Source organism: Pristis pectinata, chromosome 2 (assembly GCF_009764475.1).
Source record: "Pristis pectinata isolate sPriPec2 chromosome 2, sPriPec2.1.pri, whole genome shotgun sequence".
NCBI lineage: Eukaryota > Metazoa > Chordata > Chondrichthyes > Rhinopristiformes > Pristidae > Pristis > Pristis pectinata.
In genome coordinates, this window is record NC_067406.1 from 77968890 (window position 1) to 77982733 (window position 13844).

Consider the following 13844-nt stretch of genomic DNA (forward strand, 5'->3'; position numbering starts at 1 on the left):
CCCACAGCTATCTTGACTACATCTCATCCCACCCTGTCTCTTGTAAGGACGTCATCCCTTTCCCTTAGTTTCTCCAGCTCCACCACATCTACCTCCGCAGGCTATGTATAAAATCATGAGGGGCACAAGTAGGATGAATGCACTCAATCTTTTTCCCAGGGTTGTGGAATCAAGAACTAGATGGTATATGTTCAAGGTGAGATTTAATAGGAATTTGAGGGGCAACCTTTTTTTACACAAAGGGTGGTATGTATGTGGAATCAGCTGCCAGAAGAAGTGGTTGAGGCAGGTACAGTAACAATTTTTAAAAGGCAGTTGGGCAGGTACATGGATAAGAAAGGTTTAGAAGGTTATGGGCCAAATGCTGACAAATGGGACTAGCTTGGATGGGGCATCTTGGTTGGCATGGACCAGTAGGGCTGAAGGGCCTGTTTCTGTGCTGTATAAATCTATGACTCTATCTGCTCTCAAGATGAGGTGTTCCATTCCAGGACATCTGAAATGCCCTTGTTCAGGAAACATGGCTTCCCCTATATTGTAGTTGATGGAGCCTTCACTCACATCTCCTCTATTTGCCAGCCTTCAGCTCCCTCCAAACAGAACAGATAGAAATTCCCTTGGTCCTCACCTTTCAAGTCACTAGCCTCTGTATCCAACACTTCATCCCTTGTCATTTCTGTCAGTTGCAATAAGATCCCACTAGCCACATCTTCCCCTCCCCACCCCTTTCTGCTTTCCACAGGGATAACTTTCTCTGTGACTCCCTGGTCTGCTCATCCCTTCCCACCCACTCTTCCTCGCTCCCTGGCACTTTCCCCTGAGACCACAGGAGGTGCAACATCTGACCCTACACCTCCTCCCTCACCACCATCCAGGGAGCTTAACAGCCCTTTCAGGTGAGATAAAGATTCACATGCACCTCCTCCAAACACGTCTACTGCCTCCTCTACATCAGCGAGACCAAGCACAGACTAGGCAACTGTTTCGCGGAACACTTACTCTCAGTCTGCAGTGGCCATCCTGAGCTCCCAGATGCATGTTGTTTCAATTCCCCTTCCCTTTCCCACACCGACATGTCTGTCCTTGGCCTCTTCCACTGACAGGGTGAGACCAAACGCAAACTTGGAGAACGAAACCTCATATTCCGCCTGGGTAGTCTACAACCCAACAATGAATTTTCCAACTTCCGGAAACCCTCACCCCGTCTTCCCCCTCTCCCTCTCTCCTTCCGATCCACTTAGGTCCTCCCACCCTTTTATTTCCATAGCCGATCTGGCTCCTTCTGCTCTTTTTGCTCCTTCCTTGGTCCGTTTCCACCTACCACCCCCAGCCTCTTGTCTTCCAACTCCATCCCTCCCCCTTCTTGCTCCATCTGTCCGTCATCCCTCACTCCACCTATCACCTACCAGCCCCTGCCTCATTTCCCACCCCCACCCAACAGCCACCTTGCCTTTATACTGGTTATCCTCACTCTATGGTCTCAGTCCTGATGCAGGGTCACGACCCAAAATGTCGACCACTCCTTTCCCTCCACAGATGCTGCCTGACCTGCTGAGTTCCTCCAGCAGATTGTTTTCTTTGCTTATTAACATTCAAATTACACTATCTTCCTGAAGAAATATATGCAAAGGATAAGTATATCCTTTGATATGTACGCTATGCCATACAATTAAATAAGGCTGCAGGCTATGAGGTAGCTGACATCAGTCAGAGCAGAGTGTATGTGCTACAAAAGGATTCAGTGTCAATAGACGAGGTAGGGGGTTTCTGATCTGTAACATGCACTGGTGACATCTGCTGTAGCATCTGCTGCTACAGCTCCTGACACAAATTGGCTCTGATATACACACAGAGGGACATGGGGGTCAGGGGCAAATGGAGCTAGGAAAGCAGGAAATAGGGCGTGGCTACGTAGCTGCAGGGCTGCTTGCCAAGTTGGGGCACTGTCGATGCAAGGTTAGGGTGAACATATTCGGGCAGGGGTTAGGTAGAGAGATTGTGGTTGGCAGGTCAACATCAGGGACGTCAGACTGAAAACATGGTGATGAAGCATTCTTCCTCCTGCTGGTTCCTCACCAGTGTTGGAATGGCTAAGTTGTGTTTTCCAAGTCACACAAAATCCAGCCCAAGACTAATTAATGTACAAGTCAAAGAAAATTTGACCCATCATCTTATTTAACTTGCTCACCTGCCTCTTGAGAACAAATAGGGTGCTCATTATCATAGCCCCTTCCCACCCAACGAAAGCTGAGAATTGGAGGCAAGTTAGAGCTTGATGGCTTTACCTTTTTTCTTGGAATTTTAAGCCCACCATCCTGCAGGAAGGGAGGGGTGAGGGGTTAAGTTTCCCCACCTCCACCTCATGAAGAATGGGCTGTATCTACTGGGCCATTGGCATCTATGGAACTATTCTGGGGACTGAATCAGCAACATTCTTTGGGAAAAGAAGGGAGCTATAAGATTGGGAGGTCTGTAGGAAAACTCTGAATAGTTTCAATTCCATCATTCATTTTCATGAAGGAAACACAAAAAGGCTTTATAAACTGAAAAGCCCATTCACAGATTTGAGCTGTAAATCAAACTGGACCAGCCAGCCATTACAGTCCACAATTTGTTACGCTCTTAGCTTTAGTTATGGGACACACGCTGAATAATCTTCTTAAGATTTTTTTCCTGCTACTTACATTCTTCGCAACCTCTTGTAGGGTGAGAAGGCTCCAGGGGGGATGGACTTGATTGAGTTTTGCTCCAGACGTCTGTGGAGAAAATACCATTTCTTATTGAAAGTACATTCCTTCAGTGAAACGCCAAGTAGTGGTGGTCCGTAGTCAACCTCTTGTCAACATGTGCTTGGTCCAGGTTACTTGTACTCCTGTTTACATTACTGTGAAGTGCTGAACCTCAATGACTATCTCCCTATCTTCAGAAGAAATTCATCCATAAGGACTGCTCACAATTATGTGCTATGTCCCTGCTTCTCACTTAATGAGAGAGGGCATTGTTTGTCGCAGTGAAACAACTAAATTATGTAAGACGATGTGATGCATGTTATTGCAATAAGCAATTGGATTTAAAAGGAAAACAACTTTTAAATACTGCTTGTGAAAATGTTGGTATCATACAATTTCAAAGAAAGTTGTAAAAATAAAAATTAACATTAAATTTTCACTGGAGTATCAGTGAGGAATGCATTATTTGCCACTCAGCCAAAACAAGCACTTGTTTTATTAGCTCTGCACACGTCTTCTGCAAGCTTGTTCTGAATCAGTCCAAGAGCCAAATATATTCCATCTCTTTGCTGCAAGGTAACTTCACTCACTGAGAGTCATCGGCAAATTGGATTGTGCAAAAACATTGTGTAACTTAGTACCGAAATGCTACATCCTTCCTACGGGGTACGCTACAGTACAGCTTTCAAGAAAATATTAATCTTTTAATTGTAGAATTGATCATAATACAGTAAATTATCTTTTAAAATTTTTGTAGGCTTTATCTGTGTCTTTTAATGGCCAACACTGACAGATTGGGTGGTCTGTTGGCTTGTACGTAACTTATCTAAAATTTATGTCTTAACAAGTGTGGTGCTGGAAGAGCTGTGAGTTCAGTAGTGTCAAAGTTAACTTGTGTGTATTGCACCCAAGGTGATTTTTATATTAAATATCCTTCTGCACAGTCTCATGAGTGGGATAGCACAGAGTTATGGCTCTTAGTGAGATTTCACTCCAGGCTATCCAAAGTGATGAAATGTTATGTGCTGCAGGCCTGCTTTGTAGGCTGTCATTAGACTGTTTTTACTGTGTTGCCACCACTTATGCAGCCAAGTGGTTTCTAGTTGTGCTCTCTTTCTTCCTTATGATTACTGTACTTTGCTTCTTCAAACTCTTCACCAGTACAGGCCATCCCCAGGTTAAGAACACCTGATTTATGGACACCCCTACATACGAATGAGCTCCCAAAATATTATTAAATCAAAAGTCTGACATATGTACATACATTTATTCCTACACACAGCAGAACTAGTTTTCTCTCTCTCTCCACCTTAATTGTTCTTTCTTATCAGTCTTGTGTGCTTTTGATGCCATTCATTACAATACTATGGAGTTATGGTTACCATATCAAGTGATATTTGTGTACTTTCAGACTTATGGATAAAATCGACTTATGGATGTCAGTAAAAACGGAACCCGTTCGTTACCCGGAGACGTCCTGTATTCAGAATGTCAAATTAACTACATCAAGGCAATAATGCAAAGCTATAGGGAGATGAATACAGTAAGTACAATGTAACAGTAGTCAGTTAACATTTGACCCATAAACCTCATTATCACTTCGGGATTACTGACCTGCCTCGATTGCAAGTTAGTTCCCTGTCAACACATGCCCCCACCCAACCCACTTCCCCAGCCAGCTTTCATTAAAACTGGAACCACAGCAAAAACTCGATGGTCTTTTTGTTGCAATCCTGTTATAAATATGACGTGGTTGCAATGGAACATCAGGCTAGATTTATGAGTTAGTTGAAAACCATTTCAAAACTGTAACGTGGAATGCACCCATTTAAAAAAGGAGATGGTGGTCTTGCTGTCCTCAATGAGTTCTTGCTGCTGTCGGTCAATGTGAGCAAAAAAAACAAACTGTGGGTCAGGCAGCATCTGTGGAGGGAAAGGAATGTTTTGGGTTGAAACCCTGAATCAGGACTGAAAGTTTAAAGGCGATATAGCTGGTATAAAGAGGTGAGGGGTAGGGGTGAGGCAGGAGCTGGCAAGATGGCCTCAACTAGGTATTTATACAAAGTGTGAGTCACCACAAACTGCAGGACAATTTACGAAGCTCTGCAGTTAGCTTTACATACACCATAACAGTGCAAAAAGTAGTTTGAGGCTGGTTAATGAGTATAAAGAGGTGAGAGGCAGAAGTGAGGCTAAAGCTGGCAAGTGATAGGTCGATCCAGGTGAGGAGGAGGTGATGGGCAGATGGAGACAGGTGGGGGACGGAGGGCTGGAGATAGCGACAGAGGCTGAGAGGAGATTGATGGAGACAACAGAAGGTTGCATTTTCTGGAATTTGATAAGAAAGGGAAGTGATGAGTGAAACCAGATAAGGAAGTGGTTGCTGAGCAGATGGGAACAGTGGGCGGAGAGGAGCGAATAGGGGACTGAATGGGTAGAGTGTGCAGCTGACTGGCAGATGTGGGAGGGGAAAGAAACTGGGTAAGGGGCAGCTGGCTGAGGGTGGCCTTGGAAAGAAGGGGTTAGTGAGAGGACCTGGGTGGATCAGACGGAGAGAGAAATGAAGATAAGTGGGCACAGGCTACCTGAAATCGGAGAACTCAATGTCCGTGCCTTTTGGTTGTAGACTACCCAGGTGGAATATGAGGTGCTGTTCTTCTTGTTAGCATCAGTAATAACATCTCCTCCTCGCTGACAATCAAACACAGGCACAGGCGCACCTCACGGATGCGTACTTATCCCACTGCTCTGCTCTGGTCTCTACACTCCTGACTGTGTGGCTAAGCACTGCTCCAAATATCATCTATAAATTCGCTGATGACACCACTGCTGTCGGTAGAATCTCAGATGGCAACGAGGAGGCATGCAGGAGTGAGATAGATCCGGCCTGATTGAGTGGTGTCGCAACAACAACCTCGCACTTACCATCAGCAAGGCCAAGGAATTGATTGTGGACTTCAGGAAGGGGAAGTTGGGAGAACACACATCAGTCCTCATTGAGGGTCAGCGGTGGAAAGGGTGAGCAGCTTCAAGTTCCTGGGCATCAACATCTCAGAGGATGTATCTTGGGCCCAACACATTGATGCAATCAGAGAGGAAGGCATGCAGTGGCTCTACTTTGTTGGGAGTTTGGGGAGATTTGTTATGTCACCAAAGACTCTTGCAAATTTCTACAGATGTACGGTGGAGAGCATGCTGACTGTTTGCATCACAGCCTGTCATGGAGCCTCCAATGTACAGGATCGCAAGGGGTTTGAAGAGGGTTCTAGACTCAGCCAGCTCCATCGCGGGCACAGCCCCTCCGCATCTCTTGAAGGCAGCATCCATCACTAAGGATCCTCACCAGCCAGGACATGTCCTCTTCTCGTTACTACCATTCAGGAGGAGGTACAGGAGCCTGAAGACCCACACTCAATGACTTAGGAACAGCTTCTTCCCCTCCGCCACCAGATTTCTGAAGGGTCCATGAACACATGGACACTACCTCATTATTCCATTTTTTGTACTATTTATTTATTTTGTAATTTATAGTAATTTTTATATCTTTGCACTGTACTGTTGCCGCAAAGCAACAAATTTCACCTCATATAAATCAGTGATAACAAACCTGATTCTGATTTTTGTTTTCGTTTGGCCTCACCCTGGCAGTGGAGGAGGCTAAGATCACATAGGTGGGTGTGGGAATGGGAAGGGGAGTGAAAAAGTTTGCAACCGAGAACTCAAGACAGCCATTATGGACAAGGCACAGGTGCTCAGCAAAGCTCTTGTGAGCAAGGGTTCATCCTGACCCTGAGCCAACTCTGCCTTGTAAACTCTTTTTTATCCAGTGCATACTGGGTTGTTTTTAAGAAAGTAAAGAGAAATGGATGGGCACCATTTCCAGCCCACCACCACCCTGCCCCAGCCCACCTCCCCATTAATTTCAGATCCCATGTGATGGACAAATTAAACTACCGATGTTGTTGCAAGCAGACAGGGTGGGAATAGGAACTCACATTGTATGTCTGGTATGAGTTACTGATTCTCAGTGGCTATCCCCCAATCCAGAGATCGCAGTACCACCACAATCGTGCTGCCATTGCTCTGGATGTATTGCCCCTAACACGAGAAGCTGACCCAAAGCTGCATGAGCCTCCTTGTATTTACTATGGGCCGAATTTCCTGATGGTGTGGTCAGCTGTTCATGGCTGTTTTTCTGACTGTGCTCCAACAAAGGAGTGATGGGACCTGTTGCAAAGTAGGAGGCAATTTCTCACCACTTCCAGAAGGATATGTCTGTGATATCCCCAGGAGCAATCTGATTTCAATGCAGTGCACAGTTGTGGGTCATAACTGAGATATATTTTTTAAATTATTTCAAAGTACTTAAATGAGTTTAAGTGTTTACTTTAGTTTTAAAATTCCTTATGTTTTTTTTTTGAATGCCAGAAACATTCCTGCTGTTTTGACAGCTTTGACAGCAAGCTAAAACCTACTATGTGAATTTCAAGCTTTTGTGGGCGGGGCTTATACTGGCTTATGTTGACTCCACCCATGATGTCAATAAAGGCCTCACTAATGCACAGGGCCTCCCACGGTGTATGGGAACCAGTTGGTTGGCAATGGGAGGTTCACGTGGTGTAGCTGTAAACTTTTCTAGGTGGTCAGAAGCTCACTATTGATCATCTGATGCGACAAGGACTCTTGGATAAATGATGTTCCAGAGCCATTCTGGCCAGTATCAGAATTGAATCTTTGTAGCTGGGTTCCATCCTGTATAATAATAGATGGGTGTTCGCCCTACTTATGCTACAAGATCATAAATTCCTTGGTCATTGTAAGGAGAAGAACCTTCTCCCTCTACAAGTATGCAGTGCCAGAGTGGCTGAAGCTGAAGAGAGGAGGTCTGGAGATCCAGCATTCTACCAACCTCAGTCACTAAATGAACCTAGCACAATCCTGGCAAAGGTGTGCTATACACTTGTGATGGCAAGTATACTAGCCATTGGCATGGTGAAACACCCCCTAATTGCTAACGATTTAGTTATCAAGCAGAGAAATTTTGCCCCTATGGCAGCAGTTGGAATATCCTGGTATCAAGTCCTACCCATCACCAAATCCAGTTAAACCACTCCCTGCCATTTTCGGCTTTGCAGAGGACAGGTTACTCTCCCAATGGTGCCACTGTGCTGATTTGGGCTGTGCAAATCTCCTCCTGAACTAGTGCTAGAGCACCTGATAATTGCAACCTGACAAACAGCTGACTTGTTTCTGGGTGTCAGTCCATCTCCACTGCCTATGGGTTCAATAACAACGAGGCCATCCATCTCAACTGAGAGGCAACTTCGTCTAGTTTCCTCCCTTCCTTCTTGTCTTCGAAAGCGGATACGAATTCCAGCTTATGCATGAAATGAATCACGTCGCAGACACCCGTGCCCAAGTGCTGAATCTCTGTGTACTGATCCCAATCATGTCTCTTATAGCTTCCATAAGAGTTCACTTCAAAAATGCAATGCATGGTTTAAATATACAATGGGCAAGAAATAATTTAGTGTAGTCCCATAAATCACTATATCTTATCTTAAATCATTGAGTACACTTGTTTAGTTTTGCAAGTGATTGCCTGCCAGTGGGTATGATGTAATGAGATCTAAGAACCAGGAAGTCACCTGTGAATAGATGCAGAGGAGAAATGGATGGGCACCATTTCTAGCCCACCACGCAACGCCCCCCACCCCCCTCAGCCCACCTCCCCATTAATTTCAGAACCCATGTGATTGACAAGCTCTCTCAATATTGCTGAAATCTGTGATTCCTTTGGCTTCACTGACACAGACAGGAAATGCAGCCTGTGGAGTAAGAAAGGCAGGGCTAATGTCTCATGCATCGCACCTTTTGCAGGCATCACTGAAATGCTAACTGCACCCATAAATTAACTAAGAGAAATTCTGGAAGTATTCAGTAGGTCAGGTACCATCTGTGAAGAGAGAAATGGAGTCAATGTTTCAGGTCAGTGACATCTCATCAGACCAAGGGTTCTGATGTCCTGAGTGTAAAATGTCAGATCTTTGAAGGCCACTTCCAAGCAGGTAAATTTCCTTTCAATACTTTAATGTGGTTACAGATCATGAAAGGGACCTCTCATATCCACATCGCTGCGTGTGTCGTGGGCTGTGTGTGTGTGGGTGTGTGCGCGTGCACACACGCAAGCATGCATGTCTTTGCAAAATATGCATGCACCAGCAAATTTCTGCAGAGACTTAAAATGTCTGGCATGATTGCCAGGCTCTCATTTGCAGCTGGTCTCACTTAAAGCCACTTTCGCTGGTACCAGGATGTGACTGGAATTTACACAAGACTTTAACAACCTGGAGACAGCATCAGCTGTAAATAGAGCTTGGTGCAATTTCAGCCTTTGCATTTTAGACCTTGAAGACTGAAGGAGGGTCAAGCAGAGAGTATGTATTCCACTGGCAAATGCAAATTAAGTAGATCAGTCTGCACCAACGACTTTTCCAATCACGTGAAGTTGGCTTTTATTTGCCAATAGGAAATCTGTGTGTTTTTTTATGGGTTAGATTTAAACTTAATTTCTATGACTGTACAGAACATCTGGGAAACATTAGAACCAAGTGATATTAGTCAGTTTCCTGCAATCCAGTAAATCACTGTAAACAAATCATTAATTTGCCACAGAATGATTTCACTGTCTGTCTGAAATTTGGAATGAACTGTGTTCTGTTGTCAAACCAGTTTTCCAGGTCTGTCTTAAATGGCTACCTATGACAGGAATCATTATTTGAAAAAAAAATTGTTTTAAGATTTTTCTGAGATTTTTAACACCTGCTGCACAGAGAATGGATGACACTAAGTGGTAGAATATGGAATTAAGATAGCAGGGGCAGGATACCTCATTAATCTGTCTTTCCCTTGGCTATGAGCTGACTACTGATAATTAGGCAACTCATCCTTCCAAATTCTACCATGAGAATCTTACTTCTATTCTGCATCTCCCTCTGGCCTCCATGAAATCACAAAACAGGGACTAATCATGCAGCAAATCACCGGTATTCGGCTTGATGCTTTAATCCTGCCTGGGATTGACTTCAGTTAAATTGCGTTACAGCTCATGTGAAAAACTTGTTTGCACAATATTAGACTGCTTTCAATGTTGATTTTCCTGTAACATTTTGATACAACGCACTAAATTTGCCGAAAGGCATTTATAACATATAGTAGCTGTATTTGGACATATCTATAAATCATTAAAGAGAAGCTACTTTGTAACTTTGACAGAGGGATACAGGAGAGAAGAGGGTTATGGAAGTTATATCTATTATACAGTACTTTGCATCTTCTTATTTCACAATAACCTCAGCCTTTTAACTATCTCCTGTTATTTTTTCTCTGTGCAGCAGGTGTTAAAAATCTCAATAAAATCTTAAAACAATTGTGTGTGTGTGTGTGTGTGTGTGTGTGTATGTGAGTGTAAAAGTGAGTGTGAGAGTGCTCACTGCTGCATGGTTTGTTTTCATTTCTGGTGAAGGATTTCATTCGTCATCTTAATTTGTTAATTCTCTACTTAGATTTTCATTGACCTGCCGACTGTCGCAGCATTTCTCACTTTTATCTCACATTGAAGGCTCCATGCGTTATTACAATCCAACAACTAAAAGTGGCTCACTTGACAACAGATGACCACCCAAAGTGTGGATAACAAAAAAAGCATAGAGTAGTTTTGACAAAGTAGATGGAGAGAAACTGTATCCACTGGCAGGAGGGTCGGTAACCAGGGGGCACAATTTGAAGGTAATTGCCAAAAAAGCTTGTGGGAGGATGCGGAGAATTCGTTCTACACAGCAAGTCACCATGATCTGGAATGCATAGGCTGAAAAGGTGGCAGGAACTGATTCAATAACAAATTCCAAAGGGAATTGGAAAAAACATCAAAAGAAAAACTGCAGAGATATCGTGAAAAGCTGGGTGTGGGGCTAACTGAATAACTCTTTCAAAGATATGACAAAGCCTCAATGGACCAAGTGGCCACATTCTCTTTCAATATTCTATAGTTCAATATGAGAGAGGGCTACAGATGAAGATAGTTGTGAGGACATGGTGGAATACTGTAAACAGAGCAGGGCAGAATAGTGACAGCTAAACATTTGAGGCTATTGACTTAACCAAGAATTGCTTCAGTATCATAAACTTGAAAAGGTAGATGTCACAGGCACTTGACCTTTTACCTTCTAAGGTAACCATTAAGCAATGTCCAAGTCCTTGACAGAAGAATAAAGGATTTCATTTGGAAAGGAAGCAAACAACATGATTTCTCTTTGTAGAAATGTAAAGCTTTATATAGTAAATTAATACATGCAGTGAGAAGTGTAATTGTAATAAATGGATTTGATTCTGAAGGAATCTAAAGGGACCACAATTACACAGCCTACCTCTGCTGTGATCTTGTTCTATCAGTTTAAAGTGTCCAGTCAATTGGAGTAAAGAAACTTGCAAACAAAAAGGGCTTGGTTTTTGGAAACTCTTGTTTACAATGAGCTTTCAGGCAAGCTCAGACCACAGAACAGTCACTTACAAAAATTAATTTTCTGTACTATCCAGGAATTGAATATAGATCAGAAAGAAGTTGGGGCTGAGGTCCAGTTTAGTAAACTATTAAGATTAAGGTTCGATACACTTTTCAGATTGCAAAGATATATTGAATTTTTATCTTCCTTGAATTTTTACTAAACAATGTTTCTATCGATTTGGTAAGTCACATTGTGTCAGGTTTAAGTTTTTGCCTTTCCCTACTGTTAATCCAACAATCCAAATAGAAACTAAGTGTGGTGTCATTTTTAACCCTGAATATGATCAACATCTGTACATTTTATGCTGCAAGCTAACAACTTGTTCACATTTTGTCAGTTGCTCTGCTACAATAAATTATTAAAAGCATGTGTGTGCTGACTGAAAGCAGACTGTTAAACGGCAGCTGGGGATTTATGATGGCTTCTGTACTGAAAATGCTTCTACATCTTCCCAACCTGCATGTTGTAATATTATTCTCCAGTAACAGCCACAGTAATTCTGATAAGGACGGAAAAACGTGCAAAGTAAAATCACCCTAGATAATATCACCCAGGCCCAAAAGGACCGTACGAACAAGGAGGAAAGACATTGGGACAAATCCTTTTTGTCACCACACTTGGTTATTTGATGGATAGGCAGCCCACCTGCAGCAGAAACCCATCCAATTTTCATTCTATTGATTTCAAGCAAATGAACACCAGGTGTATTCTAAACGAGGCCAGGGGATTAGCCCCATCAGTGGGAAAAAAAATTGACTCCTTAATAGTCAGATGTAGAGTAACTATACCACACAGAGGCATAAGGTGCAGCAAATTAGAGCAACAACAGCAGGTGATATAAATTACCCTGAACAGTAAGTAAGGTTTTTACCACTAAATTTATAAATTAATGGTCTTCATCCTACTCCTGTCCCCACTCACCAACCATTCGTCTCCACCACCCCCGACGCCACCACCATTACCAAAATCAAATCCTCAGTCTGGCTCAACACCTGCACTTGACAAAGATTGTACTGTAGTGTTTAAGGAAGTACATTTACATTTCTGTCGCTGGTAAATGGCACCTTCACTGGGCTGTTCTGACTGTTGAAGTGCTGCAATCAGAATCAACCATTCAGAAGGCACTAAACCAGCCAAGAGTGATGCTGAACAAGATCTGGGAATGAGAACACTAACCATCTGCCATCATTGCAGAACAGCAATCATCTAGATAGGCAGAACGGAGAGCTATATTGCCAGATCATTAGTGTAGAGGGGAGATTTTACACTTATGTGTTCCCAGTAATGAGCAGTTTGTAGAAAGAGCACAAACTGGGAATTCAAGTGCAGAGGTCACCAGATTTTAATGGATGGGAAATCCTGGGAGGCAGTTGACTTGTTCAGCTAGACTCCTAACATGCACTCCATGCTGAGGGTGTCAAGTTGTCATATTTAACTTAATGATTCTAAGGGCATCATGTTAAAGCCGTATAGTGCTCAAGACAGTCTTCTCCTTGAACAGTTCTTGTCATTGGGTCACAAGGAGAACCTCCAAGCCTGGAAGGAGGACAAGGAGGTCGGTCAGAGACCTGAGAGATGTGGAAAGGTTGGAAAAACATGGACTATTCAGTCTTGACTGAAAGCAATTCAGAGGGCAGAAATGACCTTATAAAATATATATAGGAACAAATGGACTAGATAAATGAATCTTGAACATTATTTCAAGGCAAACAAGGTAATCCATTATTGCAGGATAATCTGCTTTCTGATTGTTTGGAAATTCCTGTGGTTAGGCATCTGGCTCACCGGATACTGTTTCCCATGGTCCTCTTAAACTCACTGTGGCCGTTTCCCGCACTCTCTTTAAAGGCAACATAGCTCTATTTGCTGCAGTCCCTTTAACATACCAGTGCCCTGTTTCCTGCATTCCCATTAAACTCACCAGGGATCTGTTTCTAATGGTCCCTTTAAACTCACTGAGGCCTGGTTTCCCGCACTCCCCTTAAACTCACTGGTCTCTGGAAAATATATTATGCTCCTGTGTTACATGTTGAAAAATAGTGCATTAATAGTATGTTGATGTACTAATGAATAATATCCTGTAGTCCAGAAAGCCTATGAGTCTGACACCAATAGAGTTCTAAGGGTACCAGATCTTCAGAGTTTTATGGTATAGGAACAACTGATATAAAAGAATAAAGAGATACTCAAGAATGCAAGGAACAGAAGCAGCAGGTGGCCAAGTGGCTCCCTGAGTCTGCTCCACCATTCAATAATATCATGAGTGATCCATTCTTGACCTTAACACCACTTTCCTGACCGCTCCCCATTCCCCCTGATTTTCCTGTAGTTCAAATAACTGTCAATCTCTGTCTTGAATATATTCATTGACTCCGCCTCCACAGCACTCAAGGGTGGAAAAGTCATGAGCCTCTGAGAGAAGAAATTCCTCCTGAACTGCACCTTAAATGGGTGAGCCCTTATTCTGAAACTATGCCCCCTGAGATGTAGATACCCTCACTAGGGAAAACATCCTCTCAGCATCCATCCTGTCGATCCCCCGTTATAATCT

General features: G+C 43.2%; 1 protein-coding gene across 7 annotated transcripts in view; it reads right to left on the minus strand.

Annotated features, from left to right (window-relative positions):
• Positions 1 to 13844, minus strand: part of slit2 (slit homolog 2 (Drosophila)) — a 369641-nt gene that overhangs the window by 104106 nt on the left and 251691 nt on the right. For all 7 annotated transcript variants that reach the window (XM_052037389.1, XM_052037413.1, XM_052037405.1 and 4 more), the window contains exon 10: positions 2685 to 2756. In XM_052037389.1, the coding sequence (XP_051893349.1) occupies positions 2685 to 2756 (72 nt within the window). The remainder of the gene's footprint in view (positions 1 to 2684; positions 2757 to 13844) is intronic.